The following is a 24,145-nucleotide window of genomic DNA, read 5'->3' as shown; positions in this document are numbered from 1 at the left end:
CTTACTTTGATTTTCACTTGTAACATTATAAATGTTTTTTAAAATGTACTTAAAATCATGTTTATATCTTACAAAAATATTCATATTACTTTGATTTTCAATTGTAACATTATAAATGATTTTTTTTAAATGTACTTAAAATCATGTTTATATCTTATAAAATATCTAATTTACTTTGATTTTCAATTATAACATTCTGAATTATTTTTATATTCACCTAAAACCATATTTTTATTTTACATAAATATTTAATTTACTTAAATTTTGAATTATAACTTTCTAAATGACTTTTTTTATTTACTTAAAATCATGTTTGTATTTTATAAAATATAAAATTTACTTTGATTTTCAATAACATTCTGAATGATTTTTTACATTTACTTAAAATAACAACTACATTTCATAACAATATTTAACTTACTTTGATTTTCAATTATAACATTCTAAATACTTTTTTAAATTTACTTTAGAAAATGTACATATTTGATAAAAAATATTTAATTTACATTGTCAATTATAACATTCTAACTTATTTTTAAAATGGACTTAAAATCATGTATATATGTGATGAAAATATTAAATTTACATAGATTTTCATTTATAACATTCTACATGTTTTTTAATTTACTCAAAATCATTTTTATATTTTATGAAAAAAAACATTTAATATACTTTGTTTTTAATTTCAACATTCTGAATTATTTTCCTCATTAATTAAAAAAATCATGTTTATATTTAGAAAAATATTAAACGTACTTTGATTTTCACCTAAAACATTCACAATATTTTTTTATTTACTTAAAAATCATGCGGTTTATTTTTATTATTATAATAATTCAAAAATATATATTGTTAATATATTTGTGATTTACATTACATTTGTAATAATAATTATTATATTCATAAAATAAAATAATAAACATTTTAGATAAGTTAACTTGGCTCACCAATGGCGGGGCACCGCCCCTTGAAGGCGTCACAGTTGACGCAGCGCCCCCTCAGGAAGTCGTCGTAACTGGAGCACGGGATCCCAGTCAGCGGGCAGGAGCCGTTCAGGGCGCTCATGTAGACGTGCACTGCCCTCATGTGGTCGCAGATCACATAGCCATACACTGGGAAGAAGCCCAGCGCTTACACACACACACACACACACACACACACACACACACACACACAAATTCTTGTATTTCTTACCTTCTTGACACCTCCGAAAAAAAGGCCTACCTCTTTAGGACCACCCTTTCTAGATATATAAAGATTTGTATTTACAACATTAATTTTTGGTTTGTAATTTGTTTTTAATCTTCATTATTTACTTCAAGTTATTACAGTATGTCTCTATATATATATATATATTTATTTTATTTTTTATTAATTTTGGCCAAAGGGGGCGCATTTCAATTTCTTACAAACGCTTGCTATTACATATGTTGGCCGGAGGGGGAGCACTTCAAATTTTTACACACACTTGTTATTTCATATGTTGACCAGAAGGGGAACATTTTTAAAACCGACACGCAGTCAATTTAAAAAAAGCCCTCCTTTTTAGGACCACCCGAATTTTGACAGATTTCACCACCAGGGGTGCAAATGAGATCTCTATTTTTTTTGTAATGTGCTCAAGGCCGATTACAAACGAGTCATGGACCACAGATGGCCCCTGTGCCGCACTTTGGGCAACCCAGCTGTAGAAGCTAACTGTTAATGGCCACTATAGTCTTAGTACCGTAGTGTATTTGTTCATCCTATGGTCATATATGGGTTGTCTTACGTCAGCACCGGAAGTCGTAAAATCAGCTGTTCACCTGGCGGGTTTTAGGGAAGTCCTTCTTTAGCTACCGTCTTGTTTTATCATATATTGCTGCTTTTGCACCTGTCAATGTTTACTTTTGTATGCACATTAAATCAGCAAAAAATCCTGACTTTGGAGCAATGTTCATGGACTCTAGTATTTGGCTTTCTATTAGATGCAATGGTTTTCCGTATCGGGACCATGATTTATGTCCTAACTTGTTCACCGGTCCTCATATGGAAGGTAGATTTCCTTGTTGATGTCTCAAGAACGGTAGAATACAAGAACACACACACACACACACACACACACACACACACACACAGAAATACACACACATTCTTGTATTTGTTACCTTTTTGAGACCCCTGGAAAAAAAAATGCTTACCTCTTTAGGACCACCCTTTCTGGATATATAAAGATTTGTATTTGCAACATTAATAATATATACATACTATGTAAATATAAAAAAGCTTGTTGTGAAAAACGAGTTGGAATTTCACAAGAAAAAGGTCACAATTTCACAAGAAAAACTTAGAACTTTGGCAGTGTTATAATAAAAGTCGTAATTTTACTCAACGTGAGTCAAAATTTTACAAGAAAAACTGAACATTTGTGCAATATTATGATACAAGTTGGAATTTTACTCAATAACAGTCGCAATTTTACAAGAAAAGCTTAACATTTTGGCAATTTTATGAAAATAGTCGTAATTTTACTCGACAAAAGTCACAAGTTTATAAGAAAACTTTAAAATGTTGGCAATATTATCATAATACTAATAACAATTTTACTTGGTAAAATTATGACAAAAGTCATCATTTTACTAAATACATTTCAGTATTTTACAAGAACAACAAAACATGTTGTAATGCTGTGATAAAAGTCAGAATTTTGTATGACAAATGTCACCATTTCAGAATCAGAAGAGTTTTTATTGCCATTGTTTGAGGACGGGTTCACAAACTAGGAATTTTTTCTTGGCATTGTACTATTTCGCATTAAAAAGTAAAAATTTTACATAAAAAAGTAAACATTTTACATGAAATTATTGCAATATTACAGAAACAGAAAGAATATGAGAAATTGTTCCCAATTTTATAAGAAAAAAGTTGACACATTGTGAGAAAAAGACTGCTCTTAGTTAATACATTTTTGGGGAAATGTTGTTTGTAATTGGTTTTCAATCTGTATTATTTACTTCAAGTTATTACAGTATGTCTCTATATGCATAATTACTTTATTTTTGTCATTAATTTTGACCAATTTCTTACACACACTTGTTATTTCATATGTTGACCAGAGGGGGAGCACTTTTAAAACCCACACACAGTCAATTTGAAAAATCCCTCCTTTTTGGGACCACCCTCATTTTGATAGATTTCACCACCAGGGGTGCAAATGAGACATTCTCTATTAGATGCGATGGTTTTCCATATTGGGACCATGATTTATGCCCTAACTTGTTCATCGGTCCTCATATGGAAGGTACTTTTCCTTGTTGATGTCTCAAGAAGGGTAGAAATAGAAGAACACACACGTACACACGCACACACACACACGATTGAGTGTTGGCGGGACTCACTGGAGGCGAAGTGGGAGCGCGCACATCCTGTCTGGTCCTTGCCCCCGTTCAGGAAGAAGTCAACATGGCCGACAGGGATGGAGATGCCAAAGTCTGACGAACATGAACGCGTCAGCAGTGTTGCGTTCAAAGACCCCACAATGCCTGCTTGTCTTACAGTCAGAGTCTGTGTGTATGGCGTCCACAAACTGAGCATCAGACGGGTCCAATCGGTCGAAAGTGTCAGCTCCTTTGAACATGGGGCCCGCCGGGTCCAGAGCTGGACGACAGCAAGGTAACGCAAACATCTAAGAAGGAAGTCCTTTTTAATTAGAAATATCGGAAAACTCACCGGTGATTCTTCCGATTTTCCCCTCAAAAAGGGTCCCCACGAAGCCGGCGACGTGCGCCCCCAGACTGACCCCGACTAGGTGGAAGGACTCCAGCGCGCATCCCTGTTTCTGTCGGACCGGAAAACAAAGCCGGTGACAAGGAAGGCCTAAACCTGCGTGTGGCGTGTCGGACCTGCAGCAGGTTGATGAGCACGGAGATCTGCAGCGCCACCTCCTTGTATTTCTCCACCACCAGGTTGTAGGCGAAGGAGGCGTCGTAGACCCAGTCCACTATCACAACATTGACATCCTGCACCCCCAGGAGGGCGTGGGCCAGCTCCCTGGCCCATGCCGGCTTGCTGCCCAGCACCCTACACACACACACACACACACACACAAACGTCATTTTACAGTCATCAACAAAATATGTATTTTCTTGTTTTTGTACGTGTTTTTTTTTTAACGTTGAAGACAATTCCGTAGCAACGTTTTGTAACATCGGACAAAATTAGTGCGCGGTCTTTAAAACGAACATAACGTACATTGTTTTTGTAAACATCATAGACAATTTACGGTCATCAACAAAATGTGTATTTTCATGTTTTTGTACGTGTTTTTTTTCAACGTTGAAGACAATGTCGTAACAACGTTTTGTAACATCGGAGAAAATGAGGGTGCGGCCTTTAAAACGATGTATATGTTTTTTTTGTAAACATTGCACACAGTTTGAAGTCGTCAACAAACCTAACAAACATTAATTTGTAAAGAGCAGAGAAGGTTTAGAGCAGTGGTTCTCAACCTTTTTTCAGTGATGTACTCCCTGTTGAATTTTTTTTAATTCAAGTATCCCCTAATCTGAGCAAAGCATTTTTGGTTGAAAAAAAGAGATAAAGAAGTAAAATACAGCACTATGTCATCAGTTTCTGATTTATTAAATTGTATAACAGTGCAAAATATTGCTCATTTGTAGTGGTCTTTCTTGAACTATTTGGAAAAAAAGATAGGTTTTTATTTATATTTATAAAGGATTTTTGAATTGTTGCTATTTTTAGAATATTTAAAAAAAATCTCACATACCCCTTGGCATACCTTCAAGTACCCCCAGGGGTACGCGTACCCCCATTGGAGAACCACTGGTTTAGAGTTTTTAACAAACCAAATAACGATAAAAAAATAATAATAATAATAATCCAAAGCCTCTGAAATACTAACGCACATGATTTGTAAACATCGGAGACAATTTACAGTCATCAACAACATGTGTATTTTCATGTTTTTGTACGTGTTTTTTTTCAATGTTAAAGACAATTCCGTAGCAACGTTTTGTAACATCGGAGAAAATTAGGGTAAGGCCTTTAAAATTAACATAACGTACATATTTTTGTAAACATTGCACACAATTTCAAGTCGTCAACAAACCAAACAAACATAACAGCCAGTATTAAAAGATTGGAGACGATTTAGTCTTTTACAAACCAAATAACAATCCAAAAAAAACTAATCAAAAATAATCCAAAGCCTTTGAAATAATAACGGACGTGATTTGTAAACCTCGTGGACAATTTACATCCATATATCCATCCATTTCCGACCGCTTATTCCCTTCGGGGTGGCGGGGGGCGCTCGAGCCTATCTCAGCTACAATTTTCAGTTATCAACAAAATAATCGTATGAATATTTTCATGTTTTTTTACGATAATTTTCCATCTCACCACACTAACTATATATAATTCATATATATCATTTATTGTATTTATTTGGTTTCAATATTAGCTTTAGCGCTCACCTGTATCCATGTATGATGACTTTAGTGGGCTTTGTCGCGTTAAAGTAGTTCTCTTTGCCCAGAGAATCCTCCCCGAAGGTCTTGGCGCACTCCGGGTTCTGGCGGGTCAGCAGCAGGAACTGGACCTGCTGCTGGAGGCGCTGCTGGCGGTACTGCAGCCACGTGGTGTTGCTGAGCTCGGCGCAATCGCCGTTGTGCCATTGGTCGGAACCTGGTGGCACATCTCCGATTAGGACCGATGAGGACTGGCACTGATCACAACTTTCATAGTGGCTTAGTGTTTACCGTGCAGTCCTTAAATTAGGACTGAGCTGCCCTGGCTTATAATAAAACTGGTCTGCCAGAGAGTAAGAAGACGTAGCAGGAGGGATCAGTGTTGCCAACTTAGCGACTTTGTTGCTATATTTTTATTATATTCAGACCCTCTAGATTTAGATTATTTTGTTCTATACCTTCTGAGACTCTAACATGAAAGAATGTACTCCTCTTCTCAACGAGCAGCAGGTGCTGCTGTGACACCTTCTCCCCTCCAAAAAACATAAAAACAAATTCCATTTCCAAACATATTTGTTCTGCTTTTCATGATTCTAATTACTTTTTTTCTCCCAGTTAGGGATACGTACCCAATTTAGTACTTTTAAAGGTACAATCGATTCACCTAAAATTAAAACAGTACCTTATTTTGAAACCTTACTTATGTTTGACGTCACGTAAGGTTGCCGACTCAAGCAAGCACTTGGCGGGAAAACAGGCGTATTCGTAGTACACTGATAGAAGGCACTCAAAACTAAGGCTACACTTTTCAAAATGCGCAAGCTTGATGCTCTTATACATTGGATATGCCATATGCATGCTACTGATTAGCATTGGTGATTTTACATGGCGATTTTCAACACCTGCAAATTTGTTAATACAACCTACAACTATGATGCATGTAGCAGACAAACAGCTGGTGTTAATAAGTACAATACTTACAGTATTAACACTTTGTAGGACTCAACAAAAGACAAGACTGGCACATTCAACCGAAGACGACTTCCTGAGTACGGCAACAAACTAAAATGAGGCAGATGCACTAACCCCTCTTCCACCGTGCTGCCCTACATATGTATATATATATATAATTAAATGATAAATGGGTTGTACTTGTATAGCGCTTTTCTACCTTCAAGGTACTCAAAGCGCTTTGACACTACTTCCACATTTACCCATTCACACACACATTCACACACTGATGGAGGGAGCTGCCATGCAAGGCGCTAACCAGCACCCATCAGGAGCAAGGGTGAAGTGTCTTGCTCAGGACACAACGGACATGACGAGGTTGGTAGTAGGTGGGGATTGAACCAGGGACCCTCGGGTCGCGCACGGCCATTCTCCCACTGCGCCATGCATATATATATATTTTTATATATATATATATATATATATATATATATATATATATATATATATATATATATATATATATATATATATATATATATACACATATGTATATATATATATATATATGTGTATATATATATATATATACACATATGTAGGGCAGCACGGTGGAACTTTAGTTGTTGCAGGGCTGCAACAACTAATCAATTAAATCGATTATAAAAATAGTTGGCGATTAATTTAGTCATCGATTTGTTGGATCTATGTTATGCGCATGCGTTTTTTTTAATAAACATTTATTTATAAACTGCAACATGTACAAACAGATGAGAAACAATAATCAAAATAAATATGGTGCCAGTATGCTGTTTTTTTCCCAATAAAATACTGGAAAGGATAGAAATGTAGTTTGTCTCTTTTATCCGATTATTAATTTATTAATCGAAGTAATAATCAACAGATTAATCGATTATCAAATTAATCGTTAATTGCAGCCCTAATATATATATATATATATATATATATATATGTATATATACATATATAAATATATATACATATATATGTATGTATGTATGTATATATGTGTATGTATGCACGAACCCCTCTACCACCGTGCTGCCCTACATATGTATGTATATATATATATATATATATATATATATATATGTATACATACATATATCTATATACACACATATATACACAACTTTATCTCCTTTGATATCGAGGAATTTTACCCTTCCATCACGCAAGACCTACTGACTCAAGCACTAAACTTCGCCTCAGACTACGACTCAATCACAGGCAACGAAAGAAACATCATCATCCACGCAAAAAACTCCATTCTCATCCACAACAGTACACCATGGCAAAAAAAGAACAATGCAACATTTGACGTCACTATGGGAAGTTTTGACGGAGCAGAAACGTGTGAACTCGTTGGGAGTTTCCTCCTCTCCCAGCTGGCTAGCCTCAATCTGAACCTTGGTATTTACCGTGATGACGGACTGGCAGTGTGTCGCGCCTCGCCAAGGAGCAGCGAGAATACCAAGAAGCGCATATGCCAAATTTTCAAAGAGAACGGCCTACGGATCACGATTGAAGCCAACAAGCAAACCGTCAACTTCCTTGACGTCACTTTCAACCTGAGAAATAACAGCTACCAACCATTCACGAAACCCAACACAACACTCCAATACGTGCACCATGACAGCAACCACCCACCCACCACCACGAAAAGAATACCTACCGGAATCAATAAAAGGCTATCGATGCTGTCATCTAGCAAAGCTGAATTTGACCAAGCAACCCCCCCGTACCAAAAAGCCCTTGATGAAAGCGGATACAATTTCACCCTCACCTATGAACCCACGCCAGGAAACCAGCCAAAAAAGAACAGAAAACGAAACGACATCATCTGGTACAACCCCCCATACAGCAAAAACGTCTCAACTAACATTGGACACAAATTCCTCAATCTGATTGACAAACACTTTCCCAAAGACAACACCCTAAGAAAAGTATTCAACAAGAACAACATTAAATTGAGCTACAGCTGCATGAACAATATACGACAAATCATCTCAAACCACAACAAAACAATTGCAAATGAGCCGTCGGCCCCCAGACAGAGCGACTCCAAAACCAACAAAGGCTGTAACTGTCGAAAGAAACCTGATTGCCCTCTCAACGGGGGGTGCTTACAAACATCAGTTGTCTACCAATCTAAGGTAATACGCAAGGACATTAACACATCCGACACATATGTAGGATTAACCGAGGGAGAATTCAAAACCAGATGGAACAATCACAAGGCTTCTTTCAGGAACAAAAACCTGCGAAATACCACAGAACTCAGCAAACACATTTGGGACCTCAAAGACAATAATGTTGAATATTCAATAACATGGCAAATTCTTGCATTCAGCACACCTTACAATAGTGGTAATAAAAGATGCAACCTATGCTTGAAAGAGAAACTGTTTATTATTTACCGTCCAGACCTGTCATCCCTCAACAAGCGCAGCGAAATTGTAACAGCATGCCGCCATAGACGGAAACACCTCCTAGGTAACACATGAGCCAATCACCATGCCCTTACGCCAGCCTGTACCCACCCACTCTGTGCCCTATATAAACCATGGTATGCGAATGCTTCCATTAAAATCTCCTGATGATTGAGGGTACCCCCCCTATATATATCTATATACATGTATATATATGTGTATATATATATATATATACATGTGTATATATATACATATATACTGTATATATGTGTATGTATGTATATATTAGGGCTGCAGCTAACGATTAATTTGATAATCAATTAATCTGTCGATTATTACTTCGATTAATCGATTAATAATCGCATAAAAGAGACAAACTACATTTCTATCCTTTCAAGTATTTTATTGGAAAAAAAAACAGCATACTGGCACCATACTTATTTTGATTATTGTTTCTCAGCTGGTTGTAAATGTTGCAGTTTATAAAAAAAGGTTTATAAGAAAAAAGTATATGTATATATATATATATATATATATATATATATATATAAACATATACACAAGTATATATACATGTATACACATATATATATATATATGTATATATATATATATATGTATATATTTATGTATATATATATTCATATATATATATTTATGTATATATATATATATATGTGTGTGTGTGTATATATATATATATATATGTATATATATATATCCATCCATTTTCTACTGCTTGTCCCTTTTGGAGTCGGGGGGTTGCTGGAGCCTATCTCAGCTGCATTCGGGCGGAAGGCGGGGTACACCCTGGACAAGCCGCAGGGCCAACACAGATAGACAGTCAACATTCACATACTAGGGCCAATTTAGTGTTGCCAATCAACCTATCCCCAGGTGCATGTCTTTGTATATATATATATATATATATATATATATATATATATATATATATATATATATATATATATATATATATAGTGAACGTAATATTAAATATATGAACACATTAACAGCCAGTATTAAAAATATCAGATGAAATGCACAATTAGACAATTATATCATTTAAAGGCAACATCGAAGACTGCCACAAATACATTGCAGTCCTTTGGGAAATCCTGTGCTCATGTCCTATGTAGTTAGTACTGTCCTACTCACTGCACATACAAACCGCATCGATTTGTTATCTAGTCTAGACACGGTGTGTTATCTCATTGCTCGGTAGCAAGCACTAAGTTTATGATAGCAGTACACCCAGAGGTGGGTAGTAACGCGCTACATTTACTCCGTTACATCTACTTGAGTAACTTTTGTGATAAATTGTACTTCTAAGAGTAGTTTTAATGCAACATACTTTTACTTTTACTTAAGTATATTTATAGAGAAGGAACGCTACTTTTACTCCGCTACTTTTACTCCGCTACTTTTATCTACATTCAGCTCGCTACTCGCTACTAATTTTTATCGATCTGTTAATGCACGCTTTGTTTGTTTTGGTCTGTCAGACAGACCTTCAAAGTGCCTGCCTTACTGGTGACGTTTCACTTCGTTCCACCAATCAGATGCAGTCACTGGGGACGTTGGACCAATCAAACAGAGCCAGGTGGTCACATGACCTGACTTAAACAAGTGGAAAAACTTATTGGGGTGTTACCATTTAGTGGTCAATTGTACGGAATATGTACTGTACTGTGCAATCTAATAATAAAAGTTCCAATCAATCAATCAAAAGTGTGAAGGAAAAAAGATACTTTTTTATTTCAACCGTACATCCCGTCAAAAGCCTAAAGACTGATCGCACATGAGGACGTTCCTGTCTTCACAATAAAAGTGCCGCTCCATTGCGCCTGCGCTTTCAAAACAGGAGTCTCCGAAAGCCAGCGCAAACAAGCTAGCAAGCTACGGAGTTTGACGCCAATATATTTCTTGTAAAGTGTATAAAAACGAATATGGAAGCTGGACAAATAAGATGCCAAAAACCCACCACTTTCATGTGGTATTAGACAGAAAGGAGGAACTTTTCTTCTCCTCCATTTGAAAACGTGGACGTTATCATCATTACTGTCTGATTACAATCAACGCAAGTCATCAGAATCAGGTAATACACCAACTTATATTCTTGTCTTCATGAAAGAAAGGAATCTATATGTTAAACATGCTTGTATTATCATTAAAACACCTTTAACATGTAAACAAAAACAGCAAAATAAATACATATAAATGATATACTGTATATATCAATGTATATGTATGTATATATATATATATATATATATATATATATATATATATATATATGATATGAGTGTGTATGTTACTCATCAGTTACTCAGTACTTGAGTAGTTTTTTCACAACATACTTTTTACTTTTACTCAAGTAAATATTTGGGTGACTACTCCTTACTTTTACTTGAGTAATAAATCTCTAAAGTAACAGTACTCTTACTTGAGTACAATTTCTGGCTACTCTACCCACCTCTGAGTACACCCAATAACTTTTTTCCACGGACACTACGCGTGGCTTCGTCACGACGTTCAAAAAGACACAATATTCATCGTTTGGTTGTTGGTGACCTACCTTGCACCAGGAATGACAAGAGGAGGAGACAGAACATTCTCGCTCAGCTGGTCACTTTCACTTTATCCGCTGAGCTGTGGAGAGAAACTCCCCGCAGGTTGTTATATTGTTGAGCACCACTCCGCGCTGAAAACATCACGACAAAGTCACAAGCATATTGTTCAGAACCAATCTTGACTATTACAAGTACAGTACGTGTGTGTGTGTGTGTGTGTGTGTGTGTGTGTGTGTACGTGCGTGGCCTGCAAAGAACTGGTACGCAAAGTGCGAGTAAGCCGACACGCGATTGGCTGAGTGACTCACGTAGCCCGCAGCTGATTGGCCGCTGCAATATAAACAAACAAGATGGCGGGTCACTCTGGCTAGCCCAACTGGGGCTAGCATGATTTTTTTTGTCTTTCCTTTTTTTTGAGGAACGACAGGCAGAAAATGACACATCACAGCGGTCAAGTGAGTTTAAATGTGTGTTATTTTTTTTAAACTACATACAATAACAATTGTCATGAATGTTACTTGTAAAGCACTTAATGTTTTTTTTTTTGGAATCTAAACCAAGCTTCAGAAGGGAGACAATTGAAATGTGGTTAAAGCTAAGAAGAAAGCAGAACTTATAAAATACAATATGACACAATAACTGTATTATTTTTTTAAATAACTATTTTTAAAGCTCATTTAAATAGCTTTGCCCTCAAAACTACTAAAGTCGACCATATTAATGCTACTACTGCAACGAGATGTATTGATTGATTGATTGAAACTTGTATTAGTAGATTGCAAAGTACAGTACATATTCCGTATAATTGACCACTAAATGGTAACCTCTCTGAGCTGCCACCTTAACGTGGTAGAGGAGTTTGCGTGTCCCAATGATCCTAGGAGCTATGTTGTCCGGGGGCTTCCATGCCCCCTGGTAGGGTCTCCCAAGACAAACTGGTCCTAGGTGAGGGATCAGACAAAGAGCAGCTCGAAGACCTTTATGAAGAAAACAAACAAGGAACCCAGATTTCCCTCGCCCGGACGCGGGTCACCGGGGCCCCCCTCTGGAGCCAGGCCCGGAGGTGGGGCACGATGGCGAGCGCCTGGTGGCCGGGCCTGTCCCCATGGGGCCCGGCCGGGCACAGCCCGAAGAGGCAACGTGGGTCCCCCCTCCAATGGACTCACCACCCATAGCAGGGGTCATAGAGGTCGGGTGCGATGTGAGCTGGGCGGCAGCCGAGGGCAGGGCACTTGGCGGTCCGATCCTCGGCTACAGAAGCTAGCTCTTGGGACGTGGAACGTCACCTCGCTGGGGGGGAAGGAGCCTGAGCTAGTGCGCGAGGTGGAGAAGTTCCGGCTAGATATAGTCGGACTCACTTCGACGCACAGCAAGGGCTCTGGAACCAGTTCTCTCGAGAGGGGCTGGACTCTCTTCCACTCTGGCGTTGCCGGCAGTGAGAGGCGACGGGCTGGGGTGGCAATTCTTGTTTCCCCCCGGCTCAGAGCCTGTACGTTGGAGTTCAACCCGGTGGACGAGAGGGTAGCTTCCCTCCGCCTTCGGGTGGGGGAACGGGTCCTGACTGTGGTTTGCGCTTACGCGCCAAACCGCAGCTCAGAGTACCCACCCTTTTTGGATTCACTCGAGGGAGTACTTGAGAGTGCTCCCCCGGGGGATTTCCTCGTTCTACTGGGGGACTTCAATGCTCATGTTGGCAGCGACAGTGAAACCTGGAGAGGCGTGATTGGGAAGAATGGCTGCCCGGATCTGAACCCGAGCGGTGTTTTGTTATTGGACTTTTGTGCCCGTCACAGATTGTCCATAACGAACACCATGTTCAAACATTAGGGTGTCCATATGTGCACTTGGCACCAGGACACCCTAGGCCGCAGTTCCATGATCGACTTTGTAGTTGTGTCATCGGATTTGCGGCCTCATGTTTTGGACACTCGGGTGAAGAGAGGGGCGGAGCTTTCTACCGATCACCACCTGGTGGTGAGTTGGCTGCGATGGTGGGGGAAGATGCCGGACAGACCTGGCAGGCCCAAACGCATAGTGAGGGTTTGCTGGGAACGTCTGGCAGAGTCTCCTGTCAGAGAGAGTTTCAATTCCCACCTCCGGAAGAACTTTGAACATGTCACGAGGGAGGTGCTGGACATTGAGTCCGAATGGACCATGTTCCGCGCCTCTATTGTCGAGGCGGCTGATTGGAGCTGTGGCCGCAAGGTAGTTGGTGCTTGTCGTGGCGGTAATCCTAGAACCCGTTGGTGGACACCGGCGGTGAGGGATGCCGTCAAGCTGAAGAAGGAGTCCTATCGGGTTCTTTTGGCTCATAGGACTCCTGAGGCAGCGGACAAGTACCGACAGGCCAAGCGGTGTGCGGCTTCAGCGGTCGCAGAGGCAAAAACTCGGACATGGGAGGAGTTCGGTGAGGCCATGGAAAACGACTTCCGGACGGCTTCGAAGCAATTCTGGTCCACCATCCGCCGCCTCAGGAAGGGGAAGCAGTGCACTATCAACACCGTGTATGGTGAGGACGGTGTTCTGCTGACCTCGACTGCGGATGTTGTGGATCGGTGGAGGGAATACTTCGAAGACCTCCTCAATCCCACCAACACGTCTTCCTATGAGGAAGCAGTGCCTGGGGAGTGGGCTCTCCTATTTCTGGGGCTGAGGTTGCTGAGGTAGTTAAAAAACTCCTCGGTGGCAAGGCCCCGGGGGTAGATGAGATCCACCCGGAGTTCCTTAAGGCTCTGGATGCTGTGGGGCTGTCTTGGTTGACAAGACTCTGCAGCATCGCGTGGACATCGGGGGCGGTACCTCTGGATTGGCAGACCGGGGTGGTGGTTCCTCTCTTTAAGAAGGGGAACCGGAGGGTGTGTTCTAACTATCGTGGGATCACACTCCTCAGCCTTCCTGGTAAGGTCTATTCAGGTGTACTGGAGAGGAGACTACGCCGGATAGTCGAACCTCGGATTCAGGAGGAACAGTTTGGTTTTCGTCCTGGTCGTGGAACTGTGGACCAGCTCTATACTCTCGGCAGGGTCCTTGAGGGTGCATGGGAGTTTGCCCAACCAGTCTACATGTGTTTTGTGGACTTGGAGAAGGCATTCGACCGTGTCCCTCGGGAAGTCCTGTGGGGAGTGCTCAGAGAGTACGGGGTATCGGACTGTCTGATTGTGGCAGTCCGCTCCCTGTATGATCAGTGCCAGAGCTTGGTCCGCATTGCCGGTAGTAAGTCGGACACGTTTCCAGTGAGGGTTGGACTCCGCCAAGGCTGCCCTTTGTCACCGATTCTGTTCATAACTTTTATGGACAGAATTTCTAGGCGCAGTCAAGGCGTTGAGGGGATCTGGTTTGGTGGCTGCAGGATTAGGTCTCTGCTTTTTGCAGATGATGTGGTCCTGATGGCTTCATCTGGCCAGGATCTTCAGCTCTCACTGGATCGGTTCGCAGCTGAGTGTGAAGCGACTGGGATGAGAATCAGCACCTCCAAGTCCGAGTCCATGGTTCTCGCCCGGAAAAGGGTGGAGTGCCATCTCCGGGTTGGGGAGGAGATCTTGCCCCAAGTGGAGGAGTTCAAGTACCTCGGAGTCTTGTTCACGAGTGGGGGAAGAGTGGATCGTGAGATCGACAGGCGGATCGGTGCGGCGTCTTCAGTAATGCGGACGCTGTATTGATCCGTTGTGGTGAAGAAGGAGCTGAGCCGGAAGGCAAAGCTCTCAATTTACCGGTCGATCTACGTTCCCATCCTCACCTATGGTCATGAGCTTTGGGTTATGACCGAAAGGACAAGATCACGGGTACAAGCGGCCGAAATGAGTTTCCTCCGCCGGGTGGCGGGGCTCTCCCTTAGAGATAGGGTGAGAAGCTCTGCCATCCGGGAGGAGCTCAAAGTAAAGCCGCTGCTCCTCCACATCGAGAGGAGCCAGATGAGGTGGTTCGGGCATCTGGTCAGGATGCCACCCGAACGCCTCCCTAGGGAGGTGTTTAGGGCACGTCCCACCGGTAGGAGGCCGCGGGGAAGACCCAGGACACGTTGAGAAGACTATGTCTCCCGGCTGGCCTGGGAACGCCTCGGGGTCCCACAGGAAGAGCTGGACGAAGTGGCTGGAGAGAGGGAAGTCTGGGCTTCCCTGCTTAAGCTGCTGCCCCCGCGACCCGACCTCGGATAAGCGGAAGAAGATGGATGGATGGATGGATAAATGGTAACACCCCAATAAGTTTTTCGACTTCTTTAAATCGGGGTCCACTTAAATTAATTCATGGTACAGATTAGGGCTGTGAATCTTTGGGTGTCCCACGATTCGATTCAATAGCGATTCTTGGGGTCACGATTCGATTATAAATCACTTTTTTTTTTTTTTTCAATTCAACACGATTCTCGATTCAAAAACGATTTTTTCCCGATTCAAAAGGATTCTCTATTCATTCAATACATAGGATTTCAGCAGGATCTACCCCAGTCTGCTGACATGCAAGCAGAGTAGTAGATTTTTGTAAAAAAGCTTTTATAATTGTAAAGGACAATGTTTTATCAACTGATTGCAATAATGTCAATTTGTTTTACCTATTAAATGAACCAAAAATATGACTTATTTCCATCCATCCATCCATCTTCTTCCGCTTATCCGAGGTCGGGTCGCGGGGGCAGCAGCCTAAGCAGGGAAGCCCAGACTTCCCTCTCCCCAGCCACTTCGTCCAGCTCCTCCCGGGGGATCCCGAGGCGTTCCCAGGCCAGCCGGGATATATAATAACGGTGTCGGTGCGATTTTTACAAAAATGTATGTTTATGTAGTATTTTACATTGTGTTAGTTGATTATTATTTTTTTGCAGTAGTTACAATATTAAGCTAATATAAAGCGAAAATTGCAATATTTTGTAGATATTGTCAGATAATATATTGAGTCTGTGTGATTAGATGTGCGAGTGCCTGGATGTTTACATTGGTGGATGGACACAACAAGGCTGTTTTCCCTTCCTACAGTTGCACATGTGGTCTAGGTCTTTGCCTGGCAGCCATTCCATGACCTCATTGCTGATCAATGACTGTTTGTTCAAAGTATTGGACTCTGTTCTGGCCGCACGTCACTTTGTAAGTAGCTGTGTGTGTGTGTGTGTGTGTGTGTGTGAGTGAGTGTGTGTGTTGCCAAAAAGAACGCCTTGTTTGGTCTGATCGATCGACCGTGAACAGTGTTTTCCATTTTCCTCACTCTTTACGTAATCTACCCTTCCTTCTAAAAGGTGTCTTTTGATGCTGGCGGTGAATCAATCTGTTTCGGTTTTGATCCTCAAAAAAAGCCCTCTTGAAGCAGAAAGTCTGATCGGGGAAAAACGATCAAACGCTAATTGCTAATGCTAATGAGTAACGGGATAACAGTAATGTGTTTCCAGTGTTATTTTGGTAATCACATTACTTGGGATTTATGTTGTATTGCTTTTCTTCACTGCATCGTCCTGTCTTTGATTGATTTTGATTTTACATTTGAATCGCGATTCTTATTCATCCTAATTCTGAATTAGAAATGTTCAATAATGGATTTAAAATATATTTATATACTGCATATGTACAGTATGTGTGCATATATATGTATATAAATGTATATATATATATATATATATATATATATGTGTGTACTATTACCACTGCAACTGTATATAAATACATATACATATATATGTATTTATATATGTAGATATGTATATATGTATTCATATATGTGTATCTATATATATATGTATATATTTATACATGTATGTACGTATGTATTTATATATGTGTATATATATATAAATGTATGTGTGTGTATATATATATATATATATATATATATATATGTATGTATGTATATATATGTATGTATATATAAATGTATGTGTGTATATATATATAAATGTATGTGTATATATATATATATATATATGTATATATATATAAATGTATGTGTATATATATATAAATGTATGTGTATATATATATAAATGTATGTGTATATATATATATATATATGTATGTGTATATATATATAAATGTATGTGTATATATAAATGTATGTGTATATATATATATGTATGTGTGTATATATATATATATATATGTATATATATGTATATGTATATATGTATGTATATATATAAATGTATGTGTATATATATATATGTATGTGTATATATATATATATATATATATATGTATGTGTATATATATATAAATGTATGTGTATATATATATATATATATGTATATATATGTATATATATATATATATATATGTATATATATATATATATATATATATATATATATATATATATATATATATATATATATGTATATGTGTGTATATATATATATATATATATATATATATATATATATATATATATATATATATATATATATATATATATATATATATATATATGTATGTATATATGTCCAAGGTGTACTCCGCCTTCCGCCTGAATGCAGCTGGGATAGGCTCCAGCGACAAGCGGTAAAAAAAATGCATTGATGGATGGATTTATATCAAATACAAAAAATATGTGTATATATATTTTAATAATATAATGTAATATATATATATATATATAAAATATAAATATATTTAAAAATAATAATAATAATAGTAATAATAATAAAAATAAATAAATAAAAACAAAACAAAACAAAACAAACAAAAAATTTATATATTATTTATTTATATTATTTTATTTTTTTCCATAAGACTGCATTTTTTTTGTGGATACTTTGTTAGGGCATCTCCATGGAGCCAGGAGTTTTTCTAACCTGTAATCTGTCTCAAAAAAGTTTTGTTATGATTATTATACCAAATAATACATTGCCAGGTTTGAATCGAGAATTTAATCTCAATCGAATCATCCCTCCGGGAATCAGAATCGGAACGACTCATGAGGTGCTGAAAGGTTGTATTTGTCTTTCGGTCAAGAATTACTTTCAAAATGAGTTTCTTTTGTGATTGATGCTGTGTTACTGCCTTTCCCAATGCCTAAACAAAACTAAAACACTCACCGTCTAAGAACATAAGACAAAAGCTGTTGTGATGCCGAAGATCACTAATTTATATTGTATTTGGATGAATGGATTCACTTCCAAATCGAGATTCTTATCCATCCTGATTGTAAATCTATTCATAACGTTCAAAATAAATTTTAAAACGTTTTTTTAATAAGATAAAAATAATTTGAAAATACATGTTTAGGTCATCTCCATGCAACCAGAAAGAGCGTTCATAACCTGTAACCTGTTTATAAAAAGTTTCATTATAACTATTATATCAGATAATACATTGCAAAAGTCGGTTTGAATCGAGAATCGTGTTGAACCGAAAATCACTTCTGAATCGAATCATCACCACAGAATTCAGAATCGGAACGAATCAAAGATTCACACCGCTACTGTATTCGTCTTTCAGTTAAAAATTATTTTCAAAATTGATTTATTTTGTGATTGATGCTGTATTACTGCCTTCCCCAACGATTAACCAAAACCAAAACATTCCTCTCATTCCCAAAGCAGACATAAGGGTCCGGAACTTTCTTTGTTCCTTTTTCTCGCTCTATTTTTTTCTTCCCTCCAAGCCGCGTAGACTTGCTTCTCCGTAAACGGCTGTGATTTGAGTCCTCGAAATAAATTATCAAAAGACCTCTGCTTTCTACGGACAATTCTTTATTGAATAGGAAACAAATTCCAAAACACCAGCAAGATTTAACGCTTTTGTGTAGAGTACGCGGAAAAAGGAAAGAGCCCGTAAAAAGCTGAGAATGTACGATTTTAGTACAACTGCACCCCTGGTGGCCATGAAGAAGCACTGCACAATGTTTCCTCTAGCAGTGTTTCCCGTACCTTCATTCAACCTGGCCCTATCGAACACATGATAATGGGACTGTTGGTGAATGTAGCTGGTCATTCTAACTTTGTACAGTAGATGGCATCTTAACACACCTTGTACGTGCTTGATCTGCCAGAGAATAAGAAGATATAGCAAGAGGGATGCAGCTTTAGCATGCATCGCTCTTCTCGATGTACTACTACTACTACTACTACAACAACAACAACAAAGGATTTTGACGGCCGTGCCACAGACAGTTAACATCTAAATGTCTTCCAATAAGCACAATATTTCTTCTATTTTACTAAAGCCATTCACGCTACAATAGGCTATGGGGTACTAGGAGCTCGCAGCTACGCAACAGCTAAGCACACAATAGCGCACTAGCTCGACACGGGTAATAGTCATTAAACAATAAAACGTGACATTAGTCAATATATACAAGTATCAAACAATTACAGTTGCATGTTACTTACACATACTAAAAGTCTCCAAGGCATATTCGAAAGTATCCAGTAACAAACGTGTCCGCATCATTCAACTTCATGAATTATCGTGCCCACTGGGCGTTGCAAAAAAAAAAAAAAACTCAATTACCACTCCACTTCAACTTAAAGACAGCGTTAGTCCATTCCAGACTGTTAATAATAAATAGGTTTGTGTTTTTTTTATAATAGCTACTAGTGTTGTCCCGATACCAATATTTTAGTACCGGTCCCGGTACCAAAATGTATTTTGGTACTTTTCGGTACTTTTCTAATAAATAAGGGGGACCACAAAAAAATTGCATTATTGGCTTTATTTTGACAAGAAATCTTAGGGTACATTCAACATATGTTTATTATTGCAATCGAAGAACAATTTAGTCCTTAAATAAAATAGTGAACATACTAGACAACTTGTCTTTTAGTAGTAAGTAAGCAAACCAAGACTCCTAATTTGTCTGCTGACGTATGCAGTAACATATTGTGTCATTTCTCTACCTATTTTGTCAAAATGATGAGGGACAAGCTGTAAAAATGGATTATTAATCCATTCTTCCATTCCATCCATACTTTGTTTTAACATGTCCTATCTACACTTCTGTTAAAATGTAATAATCACTTATTCTTCTTTTATTTGGATACTTTACATTAGTTTTTGATGATACCACAAATTTAGGTATCGATCCGATACCAAGTCGTTACAGGATCATACATTGGTCATATTCAAAGTCCTCATGTGTCCAGGGGACGTATTTCCTGAGTTTATGAACATAATATGAATTATTTTTTTTAAAAAGGAAAAAAGATTTTTTGACGATAAAAAATATCAATGTAATTATAGTAGTATCGACTAGATACGCCAGACCTGGGCAAATTAAGGCCCGGGGGCCACATGTGGCCCGTTAAGCTTTTCAATCTGGCCCGCCGGACATTCCCAAATAATTTTTTTCGATCTTTAGGATGGAAAGTGTAGCTGCCATTATGATGTGCAGTCATGTTTTCTAATGACCGTAAGTCTTCAACTATACTAAGTATTTCAATGCTTGGAATCTGCGCTTTTGCATGATATACCAGTTACTATGGCAATCTAATGAGTTACTATGGTCATCTAATGAGTTACTATGGTCATCTAATGAGTTACTATGGAAATCTAATGAGTTACTATGGTAGTCTAATAAGTTACTATGGTAATCTAATGAGTTACTATGGTCATCTAATGAGTTACTATGGTAATCTAATGAGTTACTATGGTAGTCTAATGAGTTACTATGGTAATCTAATGAGTTACTTTGGTAATCTAATTAGTTACTATGGTAGTCTATCTAATAAGTTACTATGGTAATCTAATGAGTTACTATGGTCATCTAATGAGTTACTATGGTAATCTAATTAGTTACTATGGTAGTCTAATGAGTTACTATGGTCATCTAATGAGTTACTATGGTCATCTAATTAGCTACTATGGTCATCTAATGAGTTACTATGGTAATCTAATGAGTTACTATAGTAGTCTAATGAGTTACTATGGTCATGTAATGAGTTACTATGGTCATCTAATGAGTTACTATGGTAATCTAATTAGTTACTGTGGTAGTCTAATAAATTACTGTGGTAATCTAATGAGTTACTATGGTCATCTAATGAGTTACTATGGTCATCTAATGAGTTACTATGGCAATCTAATGAGTTACTATAGTAATCTAATGAGTTACTATGGTCATCTAATGAGTTACTATGGTCATCTAATGAGTTACTATGGTAGTCTAATGAGTTACTATGGTCATCTAATGAGTTACTATGGTAATCTAATGAGTTACTATGGTAATCTAATTAGTTATTATGGTAGTCTAATAAGTTACTATGGTAATCTAATGAGTTACTATGGTCATCTAATTAGTTACTATGGTAGTCTAATGAGTTACTATGGTCATCTAATGAGTTACTATGGTCATCTAATTAGTTACTATAGTAGTCTAATAAGTCACTATGGTAATCTAATGAGTTACTATGGTCATCTAATGAGTTACTATGGTCATCTAATAAGTTACTATGATCATCTAATTAGATACTATGGTAATCCACGTCATAGCAGCTCAGACGAGGCACCAAGCAGTGTGGGTGGGGAGCGTTTCCACCGAGTGTTTCCAGAGCCTGAAATGCGGGTGTCAGGGACAGACCCAGAAGAAGATTTTTACGACAAAGTTCTAAAGCTTAGTGATACATCAGATATATCAGATTGTAGGTGTTTTGTTTATTTTACCCTTCGCGTTCATATGTCGCTGTGTTTGTTGCATTTTTGTTAGTTGTAAAATATGTGGATGGAGAGGGGGTGTGACGTTCATATGTTGTCAATATTCAGTGTTTTATCCTTCATAGTTTTTAATATTGTAAATCCCACATTCTTTATTTTCATGTACATTCAGGGCGTCTCATTCTGTAAAAAAAAAAAAAAAAATTCCATTCCGTTTTTCAAGGCGGTCTGTTTTTAGCATTCAATCAGACATTATTGTGAGGTTTTGTATTAGTGTTCCTAGAAATAGATATACCGGCCCCCCAGACACATTTCTTTCTCTAAATTTGGCCCCCCGAGTCAAAATAATTGCCCAGGCGTGAGATACGCTGTTGTACTTGGTATCATTACAGTGGATGTCAGGTGTAGATCCACACATGGCATTTGTTTACATTCAGGGTGCTAGCTTGCTGTTAGCAGTTAGCTATTGTATCCACCTACGGTGTGTAGTGAAGCATGTTTAGCTATTCCTCGTCCTGCAGGGATGATACTTACTTTATTAGTCGCCATGGAGACAAGAATTAGTGATTTAGAAGTAGCTAAAACACTGTAGACTGCGAATGGACATTCGCCGCTAGCTAGCTAGCCATGTCTTAAAGCACCTCTTACTGAGGGCGTTTCAGTGTTATAACTTCACTTTTATCGTTAGTTTTTAGACCAAAATGCGTTCGTTCTCCCTTTTCTGTCTACACACTGTGTCTGCTTGTAAGTACTCTGTGTGTGTGCGTTGTCGAACATGATCTTCTGCTCGCAAAACCAGCAATGTCACAACGTGACGAAGTGCCCGGGGACCGGTACTTTTTCAAACAGAGTATAGTACCGTTTTTGATTCATTAGTACCGCGACGCTATACGAGTACCGGTATACCGTACAACCTTAATAGCTACCATCGATTAAACCTTTTTGTAGGTTCCACACCACAAAATAAAAAAAGTATGTGTGAGTCCTGCTGATATTGTATCGGACAATACTCAAGGCTCTGATAACAGTATCATTTTTTTTGTTTTTTATTTTTTATTTTTACACTTGCATAACAATTTAAAATGTGACCTAAAACATTGTGTATTCTTATTAAAGGTTTTTACGATGGCTGTAGTATGACCCCGGAGCAGATTATTCACTTTACATGGACAGTTTTAGCTGATCTTGGTTGTTTTATACTGGGGTTAACTTCTTTTTACACTTGCGTGACATTTAAAAATGTGACTTTAAACATTGTGTATAATGCTAATGCTGAAATTTGCAAGCCGAATTTAAATGCGAACTTTAGCATGCTAACACGTATGAAGCATCAAGTACCAAGTTGTATGACTAGAAAGTGTACACATGTAAAATTAGCTTTAAAAAAGCTAGCATGCTAACAGTTAGCATGTGTCAATAAACCAAGTTATATGACTGAGATGTTATGCTGCAAATTAGCTAAAAAAAAAAGTTAGCATAGTAATGTTAACTTGCTAGCATGTTAATGTTAGCATGCTAACAGTCAGCATGTGTCAAGTACCAAGTTATATGACTCTCAGGCGTTTGGCTGCAAAATTGGCTGAGCAGGTTAGCATGCTAACAGTTATAGTGCATCAAGTACCAAGTTATATGAATAGGAAACGTACACATGTAAAATTAGCTAAAAAAAATAAAAAAAGACGTTAGCATGCTAACAGTTAGCTTGTGTCAATTACCAAGTTTTATGATTGGTGTGTTAAGCTGCAAATTAGCTAAAAAAAAGTTAGCTTAGTAATGATATCATGCTAGCATGCTAATGTTAGCATGCTAACAGTTATAATGCATCAAGTACCAAGTTATATGACCACTAAGTGTACACATGTAAAATTAGCTAAAAAAAAAAAAAGTTAGCATGCTAACAGTTAGTATGTGTCAATTACGAAGTTATACAGTATGTTTTAACTTTGTATTGACAGATAGACCTGAAGTTGATCTGAATAATAATTGAATAATGTATATTTTTTTTAAATACTTGTTTTAACATTTTTATGAGTGGGACCCTTTTGGATCCCCAAGACTGTCATTGCTCTAAAAATAATAATGAATAAAAATCAATGTTGTAATTAATTATGGACCTATTTAAGGCTCCA

At 38.0% G+C, this 24,145-nt stretch overlaps 1 protein-coding gene across 2 annotated transcripts in view; it reads right to left on the bottom strand.

Annotated features, from left to right (window-relative positions):
* Positions 1-11,678, bottom strand: part of pla1a (phospholipase A1 member A) — a 19,612-nt gene extending 7,934 nt beyond the window's left edge. The window contains exons 1-7 of one of the 2 annotated variants that reach the window (XM_061970872.2): positions 11,454-11,678; positions 5,475-5,685; positions 3,882-4,059; positions 3,709-3,817; positions 3,535-3,636; positions 3,378-3,470; positions 948-1,130 (exon numbers count right to left, since the gene is read on the bottom strand). In XM_061970872.2, coding sequence (XP_061826856.2) covers positions 948-1,130; positions 3,378-3,470; positions 3,535-3,636; positions 3,709-3,817; positions 3,882-4,059; positions 5,475-5,685; positions 11,454-11,490 — 913 coding nt within the window. In that variant the 5' untranslated portion in view covers positions 11,491-11,678. The remainder of the gene's footprint in view (positions 1-947; positions 1,131-3,377; positions 3,471-3,534; positions 3,637-3,708; positions 3,818-3,881; positions 4,060-5,474; positions 5,686-11,453) is intronic. The other variant, XM_061970873.2, reaches the window with a different exon arrangement.
* Between the last annotated feature and the right edge of the window lie 12,467 nt (positions 11,679-24,145).

This window comes from Nerophis lumbriciformis, linkage group LG13, assembly GCF_033978685.3.
Source record: "Nerophis lumbriciformis linkage group LG13, RoL_Nlum_v2.1, whole genome shotgun sequence".
Taxonomy (NCBI): Eukaryota; Metazoa; Chordata; class Actinopteri; order Syngnathiformes; family Syngnathidae; genus Nerophis; species Nerophis lumbriciformis.
The sequence above is the reverse complement of the archived record's forward strand: the minus strand, read 5'-3'. Positions and strand labels throughout refer to the sequence as shown.